The 20,766-nt window shown below is 43.6% G+C and overlaps 1 protein-coding gene across 2 annotated transcripts in view; it reads right to left on the reverse strand.

The window, feature by feature from the left end:
- Positions 1–12,777, reverse strand: part of PLXNB1 (plexin B1) — a 43,527-nt gene extending 30,750 nt beyond the window's left edge. For both annotated transcript variants that reach the window (XM_086470631.1, XM_086470630.1), the window contains exons 1-6: positions 11,644–12,777; positions 6,691–6,873; positions 6,138–6,266; positions 4,221–4,321; positions 3,388–3,520; positions 2,545–2,701 (exon numbers count right to left, since the gene is read on the reverse strand). In XM_086470631.1, coding sequence (XP_086326757.1) covers positions 2,545–2,701; positions 3,388–3,520; positions 4,221–4,321; positions 6,138–6,266; positions 6,691–6,873; positions 11,644–12,777 — 1,837 coding nt within the window. The remainder of the gene's footprint in view (positions 1–2,544; positions 2,702–3,387; positions 3,521–4,220; positions 4,322–6,137; positions 6,267–6,690; positions 6,874–11,643) is intronic.
- Positions 12,778–20,766: the final 7,989 nt, after the last annotated feature.

A 20,766-nucleotide genomic window follows, 5' to 3' on the forward strand; every position in this document is an offset into this window, starting at 1 on the left:
GGCTCAAAGCTAATTGTCTTCCTTGTCAAGCCCTTAGAACTGACATGCCCTTCATATACTGCCCTCACCTTGAGAGCTTTGTTCTATGTCCAGACTGAGTCAGTGAAGAGGTTTATAAGACTTGTAATCTCACTTGCAATGACTGAAGGCTTATCTGCTTTAAATGCAGGTCTCATGTCAACTACAAGCCTCAGGACAGCCCAGTTCTCTTTGGGAAGAGACTATCACTGTTTTCTAAGGGACCAAATAGCTGCAGAGATGGTCAAAACTTACTGCAGCTGACAGCATGAGCTTGAAGGAGATATTTTGCATATGACAGTACTAGAACAGCTAATTAATCTTGTTCCAGACGAATGCCCCCAACCTTAGAGTTAGGTATTAGTTCTCCAAATAATGGGAACATATTCTATGCTCTGCTCAACTCCAGGTGCTGCCACTTCTCCCAAGACAGTCTGCGATAAAATTAAGTAACAAGAAGCTTGTCCATCGTTCCTCTCACAGAACTCAGACCTCCTCTTGCAAGCAAGCTCTCTTCACAACAAAGCAATTAACATGTCTGGTGAAAGATCAGTCAGGCCTAATCTGGGTTCTTGATAGGATGAGAAGAGAAGCAGTAAAACAGCCAATGATGAAGTGTATGAAAACCCACGATTAGGAGAAAATAAGGGTATCCTATGCAGCTGGAGGGAGGAGTCACTGCAGTACTGTCAGCTGCCATCACTATTACAGAGGTGATTGCATTTGGCAGTGGTGGAAGGGCTAACACTTCCCAGGATTTCAGGGCTATGACACCGTATTTATAAATACTTCTTTCTCCAAAAAGGCCCTGATTTCCCATGACTGCCAATAATGCTGTTCAACAGTACAGAAGATGAGGTTGAGCACTTGCAAACTGAGAGTAAAAGTTTCTGCTATCAACTTGGAGCTCAACAGCTTAAAGTGACAGATGAGCTGGTATTCAACCTTTAAAACAAAGCTGAAACAAAGGCAAATATTTTGGTGAGCTGGGAATAGTATTCTAAGTAGGAATAGAAAAATGCTGGTATCTAAGGCCCTGATGAGACCTCATTTAGAAAACAGCATATGATTCTGGTTACTAGCTTCAAATTCATCTTCACAGAGCACAGAAGCTGTGCAAAGAAGGGCTAGCAAAATAGTGAAGGAGAGGAAGTCCAAGTAACAAAAGAACAGGAAGAAAAAAGTTGACACAGTTAACACAGCAAAACCGTGCTAAGAATGCCTGGCCATAGTTCACTGAGTGGGAGAAGAGCTGCGGAAGCAAAAGGACAACACAAATAGATCAAACGGACGCAAACCACCCGTTAGCAAGTTCAGGCTGGAAAACAGAAGCAACTTGTTAAGTAAGCCTCAGAGATGCAATATGAAAGTAGCACAGGTAAAGCACCTATGGAGTCTTGAAATAAAAGCAAGACTGACTTATAAAGGAGCCAGTAAGAATATCTGAAGCCTGGAATAATAAGAACTAGACTGTGGCTTTATCTACACTGATTTTTCACAACTGTGCTTAAATTCAGGCCCACATTTGCAGAACTAAACAGGGAAGCCAGTCTTGCCCACTCTGCCTGTAGTGGCAGTGCTTGAAGCCCTTTCCCTCTGTGCCTGACTGTCCTGAATGGAGACCTGGTTGGTTTGTTCCAGGCTAATGCAGTGTGAAAGCCAGACAAAATAATATTGTAAACAATATTGAAAATGAAAGAGTTTGAGGCTGAATGAGTGTGTTAGCTGGGTTCTGCTGTCATGTTATGTTCATGGAGATTGCTTTAGACCGATTAGCCAGCTGCATACTTGCACAGAAAATCTGTTCAGCCATTTAGGTGAACTGTGTGGAACGCTTCCCAACTGGCACCTGCCTTTTACTTCAGATGAACAAGCTCTTAGAAGAGATCAGCTCATCAGAGCTCACACTGACAGGTTGGGTAAAATCCAATGCAAAGACTATAAACTGAGAACTTTCCAGGTTCTTTAGAGTGGCCAATTAGCAATAGTCAGACAGTTATTTTTCATAGTAACACAAGGCTGACTGCGTCTTTTCTGAGGTTATGCCGCATTGTGGATTCATCTGTAACTTTAAGGACTATGGGTCTCTTCTTGCCTTTCTTTACACGTACTTCCCTCTCCCATTACTACACAGATGTTGAGAAGGTTTGCATTTTGTTTGATTTAAATAATAAAGCAGTATTTAAGAGAGTTCTTTCTCCAGATTTATGACAAAGCTGCCAAACCAGCCACCACTCTAGACTGCATTTCAAATCATATTCAGATTTGCATACAGCCCTTCAAGCAGGATCTCCTTTCCAACTACCAGAATTTGGCATTGGAATTTGGCAACAGCCCAAAATAGCACAGGATGTGCGTGACACAAGTAGAAAGCAAACAGATATTATGACAGAATTAAATGAACACCTGCTGACAGACCACATACATTCATGGCTGTTAATCCTGGCAATCGGATGGACCTACAATGTACTTTCTCCCAACAATGTTATCAAAGCTATCATGCTCCATTTAAAGCATTTCACTGACCTGCTCCTGTTGGCAAAGCTGGCGCTTGGCTGGGATCTGGAGAAGGACACATGATTCCTGATTCTGTCAGAACTGCTGGGCTTTCATAATCTTCAAAGTAACATGAGTAAAATTCTTCCTCACGCAGAGAAGGTAAGTCCGAGATAGCCAGGAATATCTATCAATTCAATAATATCCAGTAAATAATTTTCCCTCTAATACATTCTTTATTTCACCTAATTTTCTGGTTCTATCTTTTCAAAGTAGGAGCCCCATAAAGTAGTTATCTACATATACACCCATTTTCCTATAATGCCTCCTGTGACTGACTGCTCCATTCATCATCTCTTGCCATGCCCAGACTGAACTTGGCATCCACCAAGCAATCGGCAACTTCCCCCTTTGCCCATGTCTCTAGCAAAAGACAGGTTCCTGCCACCTCCTGACACAATTATAGACTTCAAAACACTGCAGCACCTTCTTAGCTTTTCTGCCAGCTCTCAGATGCCAGACTGAAGACGTAATTTTGGGTAGCTCCTTTCAAATCTTCCTGACAGCAAGCGTCAGAAACACTGTGAAACCACAGACATGGGCACCTTAGAGATACTAAGCCAAGGAGGGACCCCACTCAAATACCAGAATACCCAGTAACTCTTAGCAGGCAAGAACATTTAATTTTATAGGAAAAAACAATGAAATTATCTTCTAGTACAGCCAAGTTGTTAAATCCCTCACGTGAGGCAGACATGTGCTTGAAGGCTCCATTATTCTGTACCCCACTGAAAGCAACAAGAAGACTTGTGACTCCTCAGTTTGCAGGGAACTTTCTACGTGCTTGAGCATCAGAGGATCATCACCACTCACATTTCTCTTTTCCTCTCTGCTGATATTGGCTGGAGTTAGCGACTGGACAGACAGACACTGCTGTGTAGAGTTAAAGCTCCAGAGCCACTGCTCACTCAACCTGGACCGCAAGCACTCAGAGCGACGGCTGCACCTGCAGGGAAATAGCAAGAAGCCCTATGAGAGATCTGTGCAGCCCTAGCAGGCAGGACATGTTTGGCTTCCAAGCTGACACTGGCTATCTGAAGCCTTGTGGAGTCTTGGGAAAGCTGCTACACAAGCCATGGAAGTCCCAGCCTCCCACCACCTTCAATAATACTATGAACTGTTGCCAAAATACAGATGAGTAGGCACTTTTTGGCACTTCAAGGGTCATAAACTAGTTCCTATGGCATTCTACAGGGAGACAGTCAGCAAGCAGACACACATGTGGAATAAACCATGTCTCATTAAACAACATTGGTAAGGGAGCAAGAAGTGAAAAGGAGTGCTAAATAAGAGAGTGACACCAGAAGAAGAGATAAGATAGTTCCTCTACATTTGAAATGAAGCAGTTTGAGCCGTAGTCAGATTAAAACCAGGCTGAAATCCACTGGACAGGAGCATTGGGAGTGGTGACCAAAGATCCAAAAAGTGATGGAAAGACACCCTTGTGTGCAGCTGTGACTGCTGGCGATGTTTTAGGGAGGCAGACAGAGGAATGATAAGTTAGAAAGAGTATTCCATAAAGGAACTAAAAATAAACTAAATCCAAACACACAGACATACAGAGACACAAGGAAGAGAGTGAGTGGAGACAATTCCTAAGCACTATCCCTTCAAAATCCTTGCAGGTGAACAGGGATCTATCTTACCGTCCCCGAAGAACACACCAGCCACAGTAAGGATCCTTCAGCGCCAGACAAGATTCACAGTCCAAGTACAGGGAACATTCCAGTATGGGAACCTTTACCACCTGTCAGAGAAAGAAATCAAGTGAAAACACAGCACACACAACACAGGCCCCAGGTCTACGGCTTCTTCTGCTTAACTAGCAAGTCCCATTGTCTACATTGATCACTGAACTTCTTAATCCCCAGTATGGCATAAATATAGAGAAAAACAGGAACAAGTTTGCAGAGCCCATCTGAATGGCCATTTCCATATTGGTGAAGGACATCTAAGCATCAGGCTGTACACAGGCACTGAAGCAAGCAAAGTGTACTGCTATTAACGGGTTATCTGTGACGCTTTTTGCAAGAAGGAGACTTTATTTAGTGATAAAACTATATTTTAACAAAATGGATCAAAGAATAGCAGACTGAATACCATCTGCTCTTTTGCTTTTCTGGACTCTGTCATGGGAGATGATCTCTCTTGGCACGTAGGTGACTGATGCTGGAGACAGCAGCTCCAGCTGAGGCCTCTGAACGCATCTGCACTATTGCCCAGCTCTATCTGGCAGAACTATTATTTTGATTGAGAGTAGACCAAGAAGCTTTGATCAAAGTGGAACAAAAACCTTCTGCCACCTAGGGGTAAGTTTTACTTGCAAAACACTTCTGCTTTAACTTACTATCCTTGCTAATTTCAGCCTCTTGCCCTCTCTAATCCACTACTATGCTTCAGCTACCACACTGTCAGTTACTTTAAAATACTAACTTCTAATCCCCAAACTATTGCTTTTGCTAAGTACATGATGTAATTTACATTTTTAAATTGACGGAATAATTACTGTTAAGGATATATTTCAGATTTCCCTAATCTTCTTCCACTCACAGATTTCAACTCCTCCTTTGAAGTGTTACAAAATTTGAGCATCTCAAAGTGCACTGGGGGGGAGGTGTGAAGGGAAGCAGTGGTTTTCCAGCATGCTCTCACTTTTTGCTTGTTCTTTCCTTCAGAGTAACTCAAGGGCTGCTTTTCCCTTTGCTAGAAGGATCCTTTTCTTTCCAGCTCAAGGAGCCGATATGAGTGGTGGTGTACAAATCTCTCAAATAACGTACCCATGGCTGGATTTCTTACTCAGCAGACACCAATATCCCATGAGCTGGAGGCATCACAATGTCTCCTCTCCTCCAGCTGCCACTGGGCACAGACAGAATTACAGAAAGCAGGAGAAGAGGGAAGGGTGCCTCACATAGTTCCTCATACAGCTCGCCTTTCATTGCAAGACTGTTACTATATACCCGGTCAGAGCGCACCTCTGCTATCTGAATATATTTCCCCCACATTTCTGCTTTTTGTAGATTACATGCCTACAGAAGAACAGCTTAATCTTTTAACTGATTAAAAACAGGAGAAGTGACACAGTTTTAATTACACAAAACCTCCCTTTTCTCTTTTTAATCTTTTGCAAAACTGAGACAGGTCACATTACTTGTGAACCCAGAAGGCTCACATTCTTCTGCTCAGATGGAGATGCAAAGTGTTGTCCAAACAGTTCCTGCTCAACACAGAGGAACCCAGGAATTTGCGGTCCCCTGTCTTCATGCCAACAGAGCAGCCTTTTATGACATGCAGTTCACATTCCTCCATCACTGCTGATGCAGCCCCACTGAGGGAAACGCACACACAAACAGGACATTAGGGTAACACGACTTCCTCCATGCTTCCTCCAGCTTTAGCGAAAGGCCAGTCCCCATCCCTGTAAGCCAGACTGGCAGGCAGCTGCTGCCCAGCACAGGCTTAGCTATACACACTGTTTCTCTGCCTCCCCCACTCCCCTCAGCAGTTTGTCTGGACCTCAAATGCTTTCAGCTCTTCTGTGGAAGGGATTTTATTGCTCTTACCATTGACTGGGTCATGACAAAGAGGTGCTCCTGCAACTGGTCAAACAGCAGGTCTCCGCTCACCATGCTATTTAACTGGATAGCTAAAGAAGCATAAATATGTGCATCTCCCGTTGCTCCTAAGTACACCTGCAAGAGAGTCACAGTCGTACGCAGGCAAAGTATCACAGCAGGAGTTGGGGGCACCCATCCTACATCAGGAACGAACTGGAACCACTGTTGTGTGTGAGGATTTCAACCTCCCACCAAAATCTCAATGCAGTGACTTCAGCCACATGGAGCATGTGCCTAGCAATAGCTGTAGAAGCTATGTAGGATGCACCAGCCCTGATGCTGTCTCACTGCAGACGTAACCAAAGGCAACACGACCACTGTTTGGGGCATTCACATTCTCAACAGTCAGTACAGTGTGAGAAGAGACCATCTGACAGCAATGATCTCTAGTAGGAACCTGACTTCCCAAGGGACAAGAGAAATTGCCTTTTTTCCCCTTCCACCTGAGCATCCCTGATTAATTTTATCCCCTTTGCTTCCTGTCACACCCAGATCATACCTTGTGCAGTCTCCCTCTGCTGTCTCCCAGAAAAGCAATGGTGTGGCCATCTTCCACATCCACTGCCACAGCTGTCAGACGGGCCTCTGTTTTCTCCAGGAGGGGGGCTGCTTCCAAGGGTACCCGGCTGGCCATAGGGCTGGGAGTGTGGTCAGAGCCACAGGGGTATGCATACAGGGTGTCCTTTTTTGGGGAGTGGAAAGAATAGGGAGATCAGTATAAAAAAAAACCCCACGGATACAAGGAACACTGGCACCGTTAACATTTCCCACTAACCCCTTCCACCCAAATTCCTTGAACAGGTGCCCCAGCAGTGAATCACAGAATGGTTTGAGTTGGAAAGGACCTTAAAGGTGCACCTGAGGGTGCACTCAATCCCACTGTCCATACTACCAACAAAGATGTTAAACAGCTCTTAAATCAGCTTTGAACCCTTCTAAGCTGTTTTACTAAAAGACCAGCTTTTGATAATTTTGATAATAGTTTAGGTATGTTGGCTGTTTGTACTCTGACAGAATCCTGCAGACATTTAAGCAAGCCCATTCAGCATCAGTAATGAAATGAATCAACTAAATGAATGTACTAAACTCTTAAATTGTCCAAAACCCATTACTAGCTATACACTGCCATGACACAGCTTTAGGGAAGATTCATTGTATTTTTCAGAACAAAACAAAAACATGAGAATTCCTGCTTCTAGTGCAAACCACCTGGTCACAAGCATTGCCTCCAACAATTAGCATGGTTTTGTTGTGTCACTTACAAATTCAAAGATTGAGTGGAATCCCAAAGTATCAGGATGTACATGAACACAGAGCGGAGCACAGCGTGCTCCAAAGAGTTTACTAACTACACATACAAATCGTAGCGCATGTACCACCAGACACCCACAAAAGTCAAACCAAGAGCCATCTCTGCACATCGCTTCAATTCATCTGAATCCTGTGAGATTTCTGAAAATTAACTCCACAGCACAGTGTTTTTAAAAACAGTCACCCTTCCGTTCCAGTCAGATCCCTCCTAGTCCCACCAAAGCTTCACTTACTGAATTCTAAAGGAGAGAGAATGAGAACCACCAACTTATTTACCATTTGTATGGGTAGAGAGAAGATATTCCATTATGATTCACCGTTTTCCTAAGTAACAAACTCATCTTGCATATAAGATAGTTCTGTGCTGCTTTATATCTTTCTTGACACCTTGTTCTGTGTCCACTTTAATTCTATAGTATCCTTCTGGAGACTGAACGCAGGATTGGTTCACCCAACAATTACTATTAAAACCACCACTTTTCATTGATCAGTGGCTTGTCTTCAAACAATATGGCTTGCATAAAGTAATGATTTTCATCATGAAATCCCTTACGGATAACATTTTTACCTTCCTCACCAGCCCCTTATTAATTACTCTTACAAAGCTGCGTGCAGAGCAGAGGCATTAACTGAGCAGTCCACACCAACCCCAGCTCCCTCTCTTGCCTCAGGCAACAAGGCTGAATTTAGACTCCTTGTGAGCAGAGTTACATATTCCTTCTGTCTGGTGTCCGTGCCTTGGCGTGTGGCAGCACTGAGCTGCACGGTACCATCCAGCACCAGGCAATGGAGCCGCCCCCACCAGAAGTCAGTGATAACAGCACAGCGTGGCATTCTTGAGGCATCTGCTCACCACATCTCACCAACCTCATGGAAAACCTGGCCCTTTTTCCCCCCTCCCCTCATGTTTCTCTGGGTTTTTTTGTTGGTGGTTTTTTGGTTGTTTAGTTTTGTTTGTTTGTTTTTAACACTTGATTTCTTCCTGGAGAAACGGAAAATGATCAGGAGCTTTTGACAAAGTCCACGGAAATGCCATGGGAAAATATACTTAACCTGCTGACCTCTATTCACTTCTCAAATGTATGGCTATCTTAGGAGGGAAGCAAGGCTGGACACACCAGTTCCACACAAGAAACTATGACCATTAGACTAACACTGCTTTAATTCTGATGCTTTATTGTTTTCCTTTCAAATACTAATGTAACTGATTTTCTGCACACTAGGCATAAGGCTCTGACTTGAAGCCTCAGAGAAGGTTACAACTTCTAATGATTTGCTAGTTTTTACCATCCTCTAAGCGATCATCCATTTTTAGTCACAGATACGTTTTTATCATCAGCTGTCTTGATTCTTAAGCTTCTTCCAACTACCTTCTTGTAACTTAAAGAGTTCTGTTTCTCCAGCTGTCCAGTTGCTATAACATTTATTAGGAAGTGGGCCACAGCCAAATTTCCATACTCAAAAGCTTCAAGTGTTTATTTTGAATGGGATCCTAGCTATCTTTTGCAACCTTTGTATCAATTCAGAAAAAATGTTGGAGCCTAATGACCTCACGACCGAGTCTGACTTTTCAAAGTTTACTTAAAAAAAGCACATACAAGTCAGAAATAGCTGTACCCCAGTTGTGCTCAGCACTGCTGCTGCCTATATGTGATGCCAAGGGCAAGTCACTTCACACACAATGTTTATCTATCATAAACCAACGTGACCTGCGCAAGCTCTCCCAGCACTGCCACAGCCTGCCTGTGGCCTCACAGGGACTGTCTGCAGCGCAGTTAATCACGGTCAAGAGTTGAAAACTTGTTCCATTCTACAGGATTAAGGCCATGATAATTGTATCAAGCGCTTATATAAATTTACAAGGAAGCTGTTTGAACTGTTTTCAGTGAATAACGTCTTGATAGAATAGCAGAAAATACACTCCAGGGATCATCCAGTGTCCTACTGTGACGCAGCAAGTTTGGATGAAGCTGCTGCCTCAAATTCTGGTGTGGCTTCCTACACTGCACAGGTAGGAAGCAACAATAGGACAAGCCTCTGTCTATGCACGAAGAGGACTAAAAGCTCGGTGCAAAAGGACAAGTTGCGTACCTTGAAAATTACACCCACAGAAGATAGGCAGCCTTCCCAGGCCTTGCAGAAACACACTTCATACTTCCAATTATCAAGTCACCAACAGCATCTACAGAGTCTCCTGCATCTCAAGACTAATGGATCTCCAGCAAACTGAACAAACGAACTGGTTCTGAAATTCTTATAAAAAACAAGCCAGTTGAAGAGATTGTATTGAACCGTAAATTTCAATCTCAGCCTCTCCTGATAGGCTAAAAATGGGAGGCAGTGCTAACTAGGGAAAAGGGCATACCTTGCTCACAGGCTGGTTTGAAGGCAGAAAAATGTGAAATTAATTAGCATTATTCTTACATACAGCACAAGCTGCCACCATTGAAACCAAGTTAAAACTGTTCCTGCATAAAATGTTCATTGACAGCCGCTTCCCCTCAGCACTGAATGGCGCAGGCTGGAGCTGGCACAGACACTTACGTGTTGTTAGACACAATCTTCACGACAACCGCTACCACGTACTGAATGGTGAAGGACAAAGTTTGTTGGGACATTTACATATCGTTGGACACACTTGTTAATACGATGCCATACTTTAGTCAGCCCAATAGTGCCAAACTCTGCAGCTGGGACACTGGGATCACGCGCCAGGAATCACACAGCAAAGACCGGCCTTTTTCTCCCACCCTGTGCCCTCACTTCTCCACTGGATCAAATGGTACAGGGGGACTCTACAGCATTTTGACTGAAGGATTTTTCTAAACTGCTCGCAGCAGTTTGACATTTAACTCCCTCGAGCTGCCCTAAAAATCACTTGTGGTAATCCCTTCCACGTGCAAAGGACACATGGAGCATGACTAAGAAATACAGTGAAAGCAGGACATCAAGCTGGGCAGTCTCTTGCTTCCCAATGCTTACATACTCCTCCTGACCTTACATTTGTCCTGCTCAAGTCTGCTCTTTACCCTTCCCTTGTCCCACAAGTATTCTACAGTCAGCTGTAGCTACTGAAACAAAACCCATTATTTTAAAACTGGTTTTGGACCACACATCCAAACTCAGTGACTTCCAAAGCTCTGTGGTACCACTTTGCTCTTTGTAGCACAAGGCTGGGAAGAAGCAATTATCTGGACAGTCTGTTCTGCAGAAGGAAGACACAAGATAACACACTGTTCTGCTAAGGACTAGCAACGCCCTCGATGAAAACAGGCTACTCACAACCACAGAGCCTCATGCTGGGACACTGCATCCAGCACCACCCCAGGAAAACGCTGCTGCTCTGTGTTTGTGGCACTGTTCCTGATATCACAGTACCCAGCCAGTGTGGATGACAGACTGCAAGGACTCAGGGTCACAGCCACTTCAGTTCACATTTTCATCCTGCAAGGTCCCATCATGCCTTTGCCATAGAATTTAAAGAACGATTATCACCTCTTACAGCTCTGGAGACAAAGAATTACCAGGTCAGGAGGTCTTCCTTGGGCACAAAATTTTGCAGGCCTAATAGGAAATCAGGTTTTTGTGGCCCTTTGTTTTGGTTATGTTCTTTTTTTGTTCCTGGGTGCCCTTGCAGGAAGTTGCTGTGAGGTGCACCTCACCATAAGCAACAGGGACCCAGCACACCCCTTAAATTCCCTTCCCAACACACAGGTGCACATGCACACACTTCTCTCCTTCCCTGCAGTGCAGACTGGGAAATAAAGACACTGATAAAGAACAACCTGAACTGCAGCTTCAGTGGTCTTGCCTGGTATTGCCATAAGACATGCCTTAGGGCCAGGTCACACCAGATACCCTCCGCATTGCCACACACAGTCCATCTCCCTCTGCAAGGAAACCTGCCCGTGTGGCACAGAGAGCTGCAGCAGCAAGGACACAGACTGTACTTAAACAGGATGCAACAGTTCTTGTACCACATTGCTGCAGCAGCAAAGAAACAGCTTCAGCCCAAAGGCTTTTAACCCAAACAGATTTCAACATCCATCTGCGGGAAACAGGCTGACTTCAGGGACACAAAGCAACGCAAGAGCACACTGCAGACTACTCTTCACCCTGGCAAAGGTGCAAAGCTACTTACCGCTGGCAGCTGGACACAGTTGGAACTGACATCGTATTCAATATACGCCACTTCTGTCCCTTCTTCCGACTTCCCATCTCTCATGTAGCAAACATCCCTAGTCCAGTTGGTCAGGCGATCCACCTCCTCCATTGCATAGACACAGAGTGCAGACTCCTCACTCAGTCTGCCAGAAGAAGCCTGCCAGGCAGAGAAGGCTGCGAACAGCACTTCTCCCTCAGCGTCCAGCTGCCCCTGGGCCAGGCCTTTTCCCGGCCGGGTGACATAGGCTGCTTGCAGGAGGCTGTATGTATTGGCTTTGCTCTGGCAGAGCAGAGGTAACTCCACATATGAGTAATAATGAGAGTCATCCAGGCAGATTCGTGAGATGTAGGTCTTGTACTCACGTGACTGAGACTTGAGGTCCCGACGGTAGAATAGGAAATAGACACTCGAGCGGTAAGTGAAGGATTTAATGAAATGGTGGTTGTACTCAGAGAGCCGGCCCACAGCCAGTTTTGCTGTTTCTTCATAGGAGAAAATGGAGTGAGAGTCTGTTGCTTGAATGTCCCCTCCGTGGGCCCTGAGATTTCGGGTAGTGATGGGAGGAATCCCTCCTCCAACTCCTCGGCTAGTGTACCCTCGTCCCACGAACAGCAAGGGGACCTCATCCTTTGAGTAGGCTATGAGTCCCACAGTGGTGATATTGGGATCATTGGCAGCAACGTACTGAGTGTCACCAGGGCTCTCTGGTCGGAAGAGGACATGGTCGATGGACGTGAGACTTCTCTTCTCACAGATTCCCTGGTGCACACTGCCACACACAATGAGCTCCTTCTGCACGGTGTTCACTAGCAGCAGCTTGTTGTGATTGTCGGTGTGGTGTGCCTGAGGGCACTCCAGCTTTGAGACCGGGGGGAGGCAATCTTTACTGTCCAGAACTGGCCCAGTCTGAACCACGTTGTTCATCAGCAGATCTGATGTCAGCTGAAAGAGAAAGTTTGTGGCCCCCAAGTAAATGGTCCCAGATTCCAAGTCCATAGACAGGTGGAGGAATTTTGTAGCGTTGTGTGAGAATGTGACATACTGTAGTCCCCGTGGAATCACTGCTCCCAAGAAACAGAGAACAGGAAGGAGGAACGTTCCTAGAGGCATGGTAAACACTCTGCAAGAAAGGAAAAGCTATTATAACTCCTCATAAACTGGGAATGCAGATTAACACTCATCAAAATCCTTCAACAGCACTCTTATTATGAGAGGTAAGCAAAGAGGACATGGATAACCACAGAAAGCAGTGAGCTAGACACAAAGAGCCAACACCGGACATTTGCAGAAACACTAAAAGAAATAAGCCTTTAGGAGTATCTGAGACTTCACTCAATCACCTCCACATCAAGATGACAGGCATAGCATATTCAGGAGAAGCTAGAATACCACAATTAATGTTTTTAGGGCTTTTCCAGAGACTGCTGGGTGCTACTCTTCACAAGCCCAGGACTTGTACTAAACTTGCTGAATGAGCAATCCAAAACACAGATTCATCCATCCAGGCACATAGCTTAAGGAGAAATGTCCCATCTGTGCTGTGACAGAAGGTGTTTCAGGCATCGAAGTTTATCGCTATTCTTGTAACATCAGAAAAAGCCATGTTTAACCAGACTCCTGCACAACTCTTTCCTGTGATGGTATATTGGAAGTTTGCAAGGACAGAACCACATTCCTCTGGCAGCCAGCACATCACATACATTGTTACGAGCAACACCACAGTAAAACAAACGATCGTCCAAGACAAAGACAACCTGCACGACCACTGTTTAAATAAACTGTAGCTGGGATCCAATTCAGAGCAAAGTCATAACCCCTTTGCTCTCTATTTGACCAAGATACCATAACTAATCCTTCCCTCTCTTATCACTTATGATTATCACAGCCTTTTTTGGGTCTAAGACTCTTCCACTAGTGCTTCAGAAGAAGCCTTCCCATTCCATCTCTGCCACTGAGCATCATCCACCCAAGCAGGATGAGACCTCCAGAGTCAGTCATAGCAGCTCCCAGCCACACCCCTGGAGCCACCCATCTGCCCCAGAGTCCTGCCAAGCCAGCCCTGGTGAGCCCTCATCTGTTTGGGCAGATGCAGCACATTCAGGCAAGGGACAGACCACCTTATCCAGGTCATCTGTCATTGCACTCTGGGGGAGAAGTCTCTTGCTGGTACTCATCTCTCCACAGCACCTCTACCAGTACTGTCAAAGGTGATCTAAACATGCCTTCTCTGTGGACAGTGCTCCACTCCTTCCCTGTCCCATGCCTCTGTCTCTTACAGCCCCAAAGTGCAGGCAAGGCCAGTTGGGGTGTGTGTTAGAGAGGTCCAGGGAACCACCAGACCTGTTCTGCTCCTCTCCAGAGGATCTTTAGATCAACTTCTCTTGAAATCCACCACGATGCACCCAAGCCATGCCACAGATGGGAACAACTGTCCTGAATGGCATGGGGAGTCCCACGGCATGGTGGAAATGTGGTAATAAGTACCCACAATATTTTGATTAACACTTTCCCCATGGAGAAAGGGCAGCAGCTGCAAGTACTTATGATTTACTACAAGTACCACCTTATTTGAATTGAGAAGTAGGTGGTGACACAGCTGTGAATCTATTCCCTTTCCTCCCTCCCTCTTGCCAGACCAGGTATCAAAGCTACATACATCTACACAGATGCCGAGCTGGGCCGGGGGGCTCAACAGAGCTGATGGGTACAGCATCTCCTCCAGAACTGCCCTGTAATCTGCTGTGCTCATTTTGGCAACTCAGCTCCCCAGGGGTGATGTTAATTTTGTAGTTAAAGCTAAGAAAACTATCATCACTCCCCTTCTACAGCATCATGCCTCCTGGATCTTCTTGGTAAGCTCAAAGTGCTAATAGCCCAGAAGTGCTTAGAGCACAGCAGTGGAAAAAGCTCTGCAGCATTTCAAGATAAGACTACCCCAGCATTTACTGCAGGACTTAACCAACTTGGATCACGAAGTTCTCACCACACAAACTAGGCCTTCCACTTGTTCTGTACAACATCCAGCACACAGTGTGCAGAAAACACAGCAGCAATGGTGAGAACAATAACTGTAAGACTCTAGATCCACTATTTATTTCATTGCTCTTGCAAGAAACCCCACCAAACCTCACAAAAATCTGCTTTCCAGCTCTTTTGTCAGTAAAACTGGCATCTTTGCTCTACCAAAAGACCAGTTGAGAGGATTAGTTTACTTGTGAAATCCAGCGGATGGAAGGTATTATAAATACAACACATTATTAAATATAGGCTTTGTGAAGCTCTGGAAAAGCTCCACTTTACATGGTTATCATAGGTAAGTAAGTAGTACTGTCGGGATATACCCGGACGCAGGAATGCTGTCTCTATGCTGGCAGCTTTCCCCCAGAGCATACAGCCGCCAATTCACACCGTACCAGCACTGCGTTTAGGTTACGTGCACACTAGGGCTTTTGTTTGTCCTGATAATGGACACTTAGTGTTTTCTGCTCTGCTTCACTCAGATTTGCAAACAGCACTGAACTAGCCTCCGAGTCTCTTTCCAGGGCGGCGAGAGCGTGCGTTGTAGCACTTGACAGATGTCCTCATCACGCAGGAGATGTTATCTGTGAAGCATGATAAGGGATATTTATAAAGCCAGCAAGTAGATACATGTAGACTGAAGGATGGAGCTCTAACTCAACTGTATCACCTTGGGTTTATATCAGTAGAGGATACCTTGCCCCAACTCCAACATCCGAGTTATTTTTTATGCATTCTCACCATTTTTATTGGAGAAAATTTTATTCAAGGAACTCCTTAACTGCACAACTGCCTTGGTACCTCTGCACAGCCATCATGCAGATGTCATGATGGCTTGCTGTGCAACTCTGTCTGGAGTTTCCTCGGTTTCAAAGCTTAACATGTCTGCAAACAAAACAATAGGCTGATGACCATCCAACAGTGGGAGCTTGACTATGTAGTGACAGAGCCACACTGACATGGAGAAGAGAGTCTTTGATCTGGAAGCAGCTGAGGATCACAAGACATCATTACACTACACCACTTACAGGAATCTGTAATCTTCTTTCTAGCCAATGCAACCCTCCTATGCCAGCACTTACACAGCTTGTGTCTTCCAGATTTATGAATTCTGAACACTGGCTTTCTGGCTGGGGGTCATGCCTACAAACTGCAAGACTCTGCTCTGTCCACCACATACCATCACTGACAACTGCTGGGGCAGAACTAACACTTACACATGCCACCAGTACTTGAACTTAAAACCCCGTGCATGACACTATTCTAGCAACACAGATATATATATATATTTTTTTTTTTTTTTTTTTACAAGCTCTTTGATCTGTAGTTGAATCTAACCCTAATGTTTCACTGAAAGCACTTTACCTATTGGAGCACCTGGAAAGAGATGGAAAAGCAACTGGCCCTTCATTCCGTAATCAAAAGGAGATCTTACTGTGGTCAAAGCTCTGACCTGAAGCTATTCTTTCACTTACCAACATCGCCCCAGAAGTCACTTCAATAAGAGCTAGTGCTCAAAGGTGTTCCAGATAGAAACTACTATCTAGTCCTCACGACCCTGGGAGAACAGAGGGCAGCTGAGAAGACAAAAGAAGAAAGGGTAGTACAGCATGTTCTGCAGGCTAGTTCTAATCTCTCTGTGCAATGGGTAAACACCGAACATAGCGCTTTTTGTTGCTCTTCGCTGAAGTGCCATTAGCAAATGAACTTGCACTTATTGCTAGGTAAGCAAACACACATTAGAAAAGAGCAAGAGTGTGTGTCTATCAGTAGCTAGAAGCATTCACATCCTACATGAAAAGAGGAAAAAAAGGCAGCAGTGTCTTTTGATTCAATTTTCCAAGTCGTTTCTCAAACATGGGCATCACTGCCTTTTTTTTATTCTTGCTCTTCAGTTAAGCCCATCACAACCTCTCCGGGAGGACAGGAAGGAGGAGGATAACCTACATTTAAATCTGATGGTTTCATGACAGGCTACACTACTGAGCTCTTTATGGATTTACTGAACCGTTCTGCTTCCTGTGCACACTGTATAACACAGCTGTTGCAGACAGATTGCACTAAAAGTGTGTAGCCTTTAATTAATTCTGAAGGCAATCGCCAAGGCTTAAAGATTCTTTTTAAATATTCCATTTTTTTGATGAATTCCCATTAAATAGGAAAATGCTCTAGACAATACTCTGAACATTGTCCCTAACACACTATAAAATATTAATATCCAAAAGATATTTCTGAGTTTCATTTATTTAATCTGGATCACAACAGAAGGGCTAGAGGATTAGTCAGTTCTGCCACAGAATATTTATATCACATCCACAAAACAACAACCAATAACATGGAAGCAATGGCACTATTTTGTTACTCGGAATTTGAAATAAGACCGTGTTTTCTGTAGCACTATTTTTACCTCTCTGACCTCACATATCCCTCTCAGAGACTTTACTCATGTATTAAAGAAACAAACTCAGAACTCATTTGGACACATTTTAACAGCATACGAACAGGCAAAGATTATGTCAATCCTCACAGATTATTTCCCTAATACCACATCCTACCCCCCAAACATGGAGAGGTCAGAATGTTCCAACGTCTAGGCTACATTTCATTCTCAACACCAATCCCAGCAGAATCATTCTTGGAAGAAAGTAGGTCTCTGAAATTTGCACCTGCAATTTCCACTGTATCATTTGCAGAGCCAACCCACAGCGAGAGAACTAAAAGATTTTAAAATTGAAAGCATAATTCTTTCAGCTGCACGATGACCCTTGTGCTCCAGCACATTCAAATCACCCAGCAGTAGGAAGATGACCACTGCTGCGTTTTCCGCACAAAAGCCCTGAATTACAGCCCCCCTTCTAAGTTTCTTATGCTCAGCAGAGACTTGCTGTTTCCTGCTGTGAAAGATGACGTTCCTGTTAAATAAATAAACCTTTTTTTGACTCTTATTTACTACTACCAGGCCAGTTCCCTGCTCTGCTGTTTAAGAACACTTGCAGCAAGCAGCTCTGGCAGAGATGAACACAAACCTCTGTTTTCCAAATAAAATTGATCCCAATGAGAATCCCAAGTCCAAGTCATCCTGTCAGAGCAGGACTGGCACAGACAAGGGAGCTCTGTTATACCAGATGTGAGTAACACCAAAGCTGATGTCAAAATAACTTAAAAAAGACCTCTAAAGACAAAATATCAAATCTGAAACAGTGAGGGAAGGTGGCAGAAAACCTGTACCTTCAGGCTACAGCATTATTAGATAAACACTTGGGAAAATTATGTTTTCTAAACCCTTGACAGTTACTGCTGACCATTAGAACATATTTTTCTGGACGAGGGTTGAATTACTTACACTAAAATAATGTTGCACAAAATATTTTGTCAACTTTGTGATACTATTGCCATTTTAATGATGCTCGTGCATCGTTAGGGTTCTTTGGAAAAACTGTAGAAAGTGCTTCTATACTCCCGGGCCTACCTAAACAGTAATTTTAGCCATACTGGAATTAATTGATGGTAGTGAGCAGGTATTTCCCCTAAACAGCTCTACCACAACTGATCTTTTCTCTTGCACACATGAAAATGTGTTGTAAACATTAGTTTAAGCTTCCAGTACAAATGGTTAATGAAGAGTTAATGATTGGTACAATGTTAAACAGTGAACTTTTTATAAATCACGCCAAACTACACAAACATTTACAAGGAATATAAAGCAACCACAAGCTGCTTGCTATTAAAAGAAGCTTTCTTCATAGATATTCTGTCATTGTAAATTGAGGGTTGACTTTTCACTTTACCATCTTCTCAAACACTAACAAAATGTGCACTCAAGTACCACATTGTATATACATTTTTAAAAAGGAAAATCAAGTCAGCTATTAAGTTTCTCAGTACCTTAACACAACCAAAGTATAACTCTCTGCCAGTGTTATACATTTGAAGATTAGAGTCCTTTAGGATCTGGTCCAACTTTCTGCATAATCAAACCACAGAACACCACTAAGCAATCTCTTCTTCTAGCCCACAAGCTCCTGACTAAAGTCTCCCAGTGAAAGCAGATTTTTTCCTTTGGACTCCCAAATTACAGAAACTACCACCTCAACCCAGCAAGCTGATCCCTGAGGGTTATTTACCGCAAGTAAAATGCTTTGTCATTTTCTCTAACTGCTTGACACAGGATCTCCCAAGTCAAAGAAGCGTCTAGTCACTTTTTGCATGAACAGTTTGAAAACTAATCCTCCTTCTTAATCCTCCTTGGGCAAGAAGATAAAGACAGCTATTCTAACTCAGAAGTCCACCTACACAGAAACCCTGGCTCCAGCAACAGACAATAATAGATGCCTAAGTAGTAGTATAAGGGCAGACAAGCATAAGGCAATCCTTCCCCTACACACCCTGGCAGCTTTGGGCATTCCTGAATCACAGATTGCAGCCACATGTAATCCTTCAGATGGACACATCTGGTGGTCTGAGCTTCTTCACTTAGAAATGATTAATTTTTGTCGTAGCTCTTTGAGCCCCTTTCCAGTTTGTCAGCATCAGTACCTGACCTGGATGAGCATCCCCCTTTCACAGCACCTGACCTGGACAGGCTATCTAAGGCTGCACACAGAGCAAACGTTACTTTCTCCAGTTCAATCCACCAGCCTTCCATTTACTTGCCCGAGAACCTCTTGCTGCTCTTCTAGCTGCCACATTACATCTCAAGTTTGTATCGAGTCGAATACTATACGTGATTCAATTATTCTTCCAGGAGACTAGTTAGAACAAAAAAATCCCCTTCTTTAGCCTTTAATGTGCAAAGTACATCCAGAGAATCTAGACAGATTTAATCCAGCTGTAACAGAACCCTGCTGGCAGAGTGGAGCTCACTAAACTTACCCATCTAATTCACCCTGCTGAGCAAATCCACTGTTTCTACACAAATTTACATAAATCTAAGCCCATCACCCCTTGTGGAAAGAAATTTGCTTGCAGCACTTAAAGAACCCAATCATTGATCAAAATACGAACTAACATTGGAGCAGAGAGAAATCCCTGCAGTACCCAGGAGACTCCAAGACCAGATTTCCCATTTCCAGTTAACTGAGACACAAGAGCTGGTTTTTAATGTGTTTAATATGAACTAAAATGATTTTAAAAGCACTGTCAACTAAGGTTCTTGAAAAAAAATTTAAGCTATTGTGGAATAAAAGTTACAGTCCCTATCATGATTTAATAAGTAGTTAAAGGACAGGAAACCAAAAGTGGAAGTGTTTCCCATCAGAGGAAGGTTATCAGCGAGATCTGCCAAGAATTCATTCTGTAGCCTGTGCTGTTCAATATGTTCACATAAGATCTATGATCTATGAAGAGGAATATGTCCAGAAGTGGCAAAGTTTATTAATAAAAAAAAAAAATGACAACTTCAGAAAAGCCTGCAAAAAGTAACAGAACTCATGTGTTCCTAAGTAACTACACAGTATCTTAGATGTCAATAAATACCAAAACCAATGCAAAATATTCTAATTACATAAACACAACAGGACCCAAATTAGCTGCTACTGCTCAGGAAAACTTTAGAAACTTGGCAGGTCAGTTCAGTATTTAGTATCAAGCAAAAAGGCAAATACAACCTTTGGAGCGATTAGGAAAGAAAACACGCATCACCATTACGTTGTTGAATGCTGCAGGCCGTTCCGATTCCCACATCTGAAAAAGGAGACAGAATGACAAAAAGGACAACCGAGATGATCAAAAGCATGGAGCAGCTTCCATATAAGGAGAGACTGAGCAGAGCAGGACTTCGGATGGACAAAGAAACAACCATGGGGAAGATACAGAAAATTTGAGACATCCAAAACATCACCTAGTGTCAAGATGAAAAACATGGAATAATCAACTACCATGTCTTAAAATGCAGAAAAAAAAGACCACTCACCAAAGTTAGACAACTTCGCTAAGCCAGTTCAAGGACATTGTCACTGGATGTAGAATATTTTAAGTAATGCATTTTAAATGCATAATTAAAGCATAGGGCTCGCTGCTGTAGGATGTCATGGAGACTAGAAACATAAACAAGTTAGAAGAGGGATTATATAAATTAACTGA

The sequence above is a fragment of the Leptosomus discolor genome, chromosome 9 (genome assembly GCF_034619465.1).
Source record: "Leptosomus discolor isolate bLepDis1 chromosome 9, bLepDis1.hap2, whole genome shotgun sequence".
Lineage (NCBI taxonomy): Eukaryota > Metazoa > Chordata > Aves > Leptosomiformes > Leptosomidae > Leptosomus > Leptosomus discolor.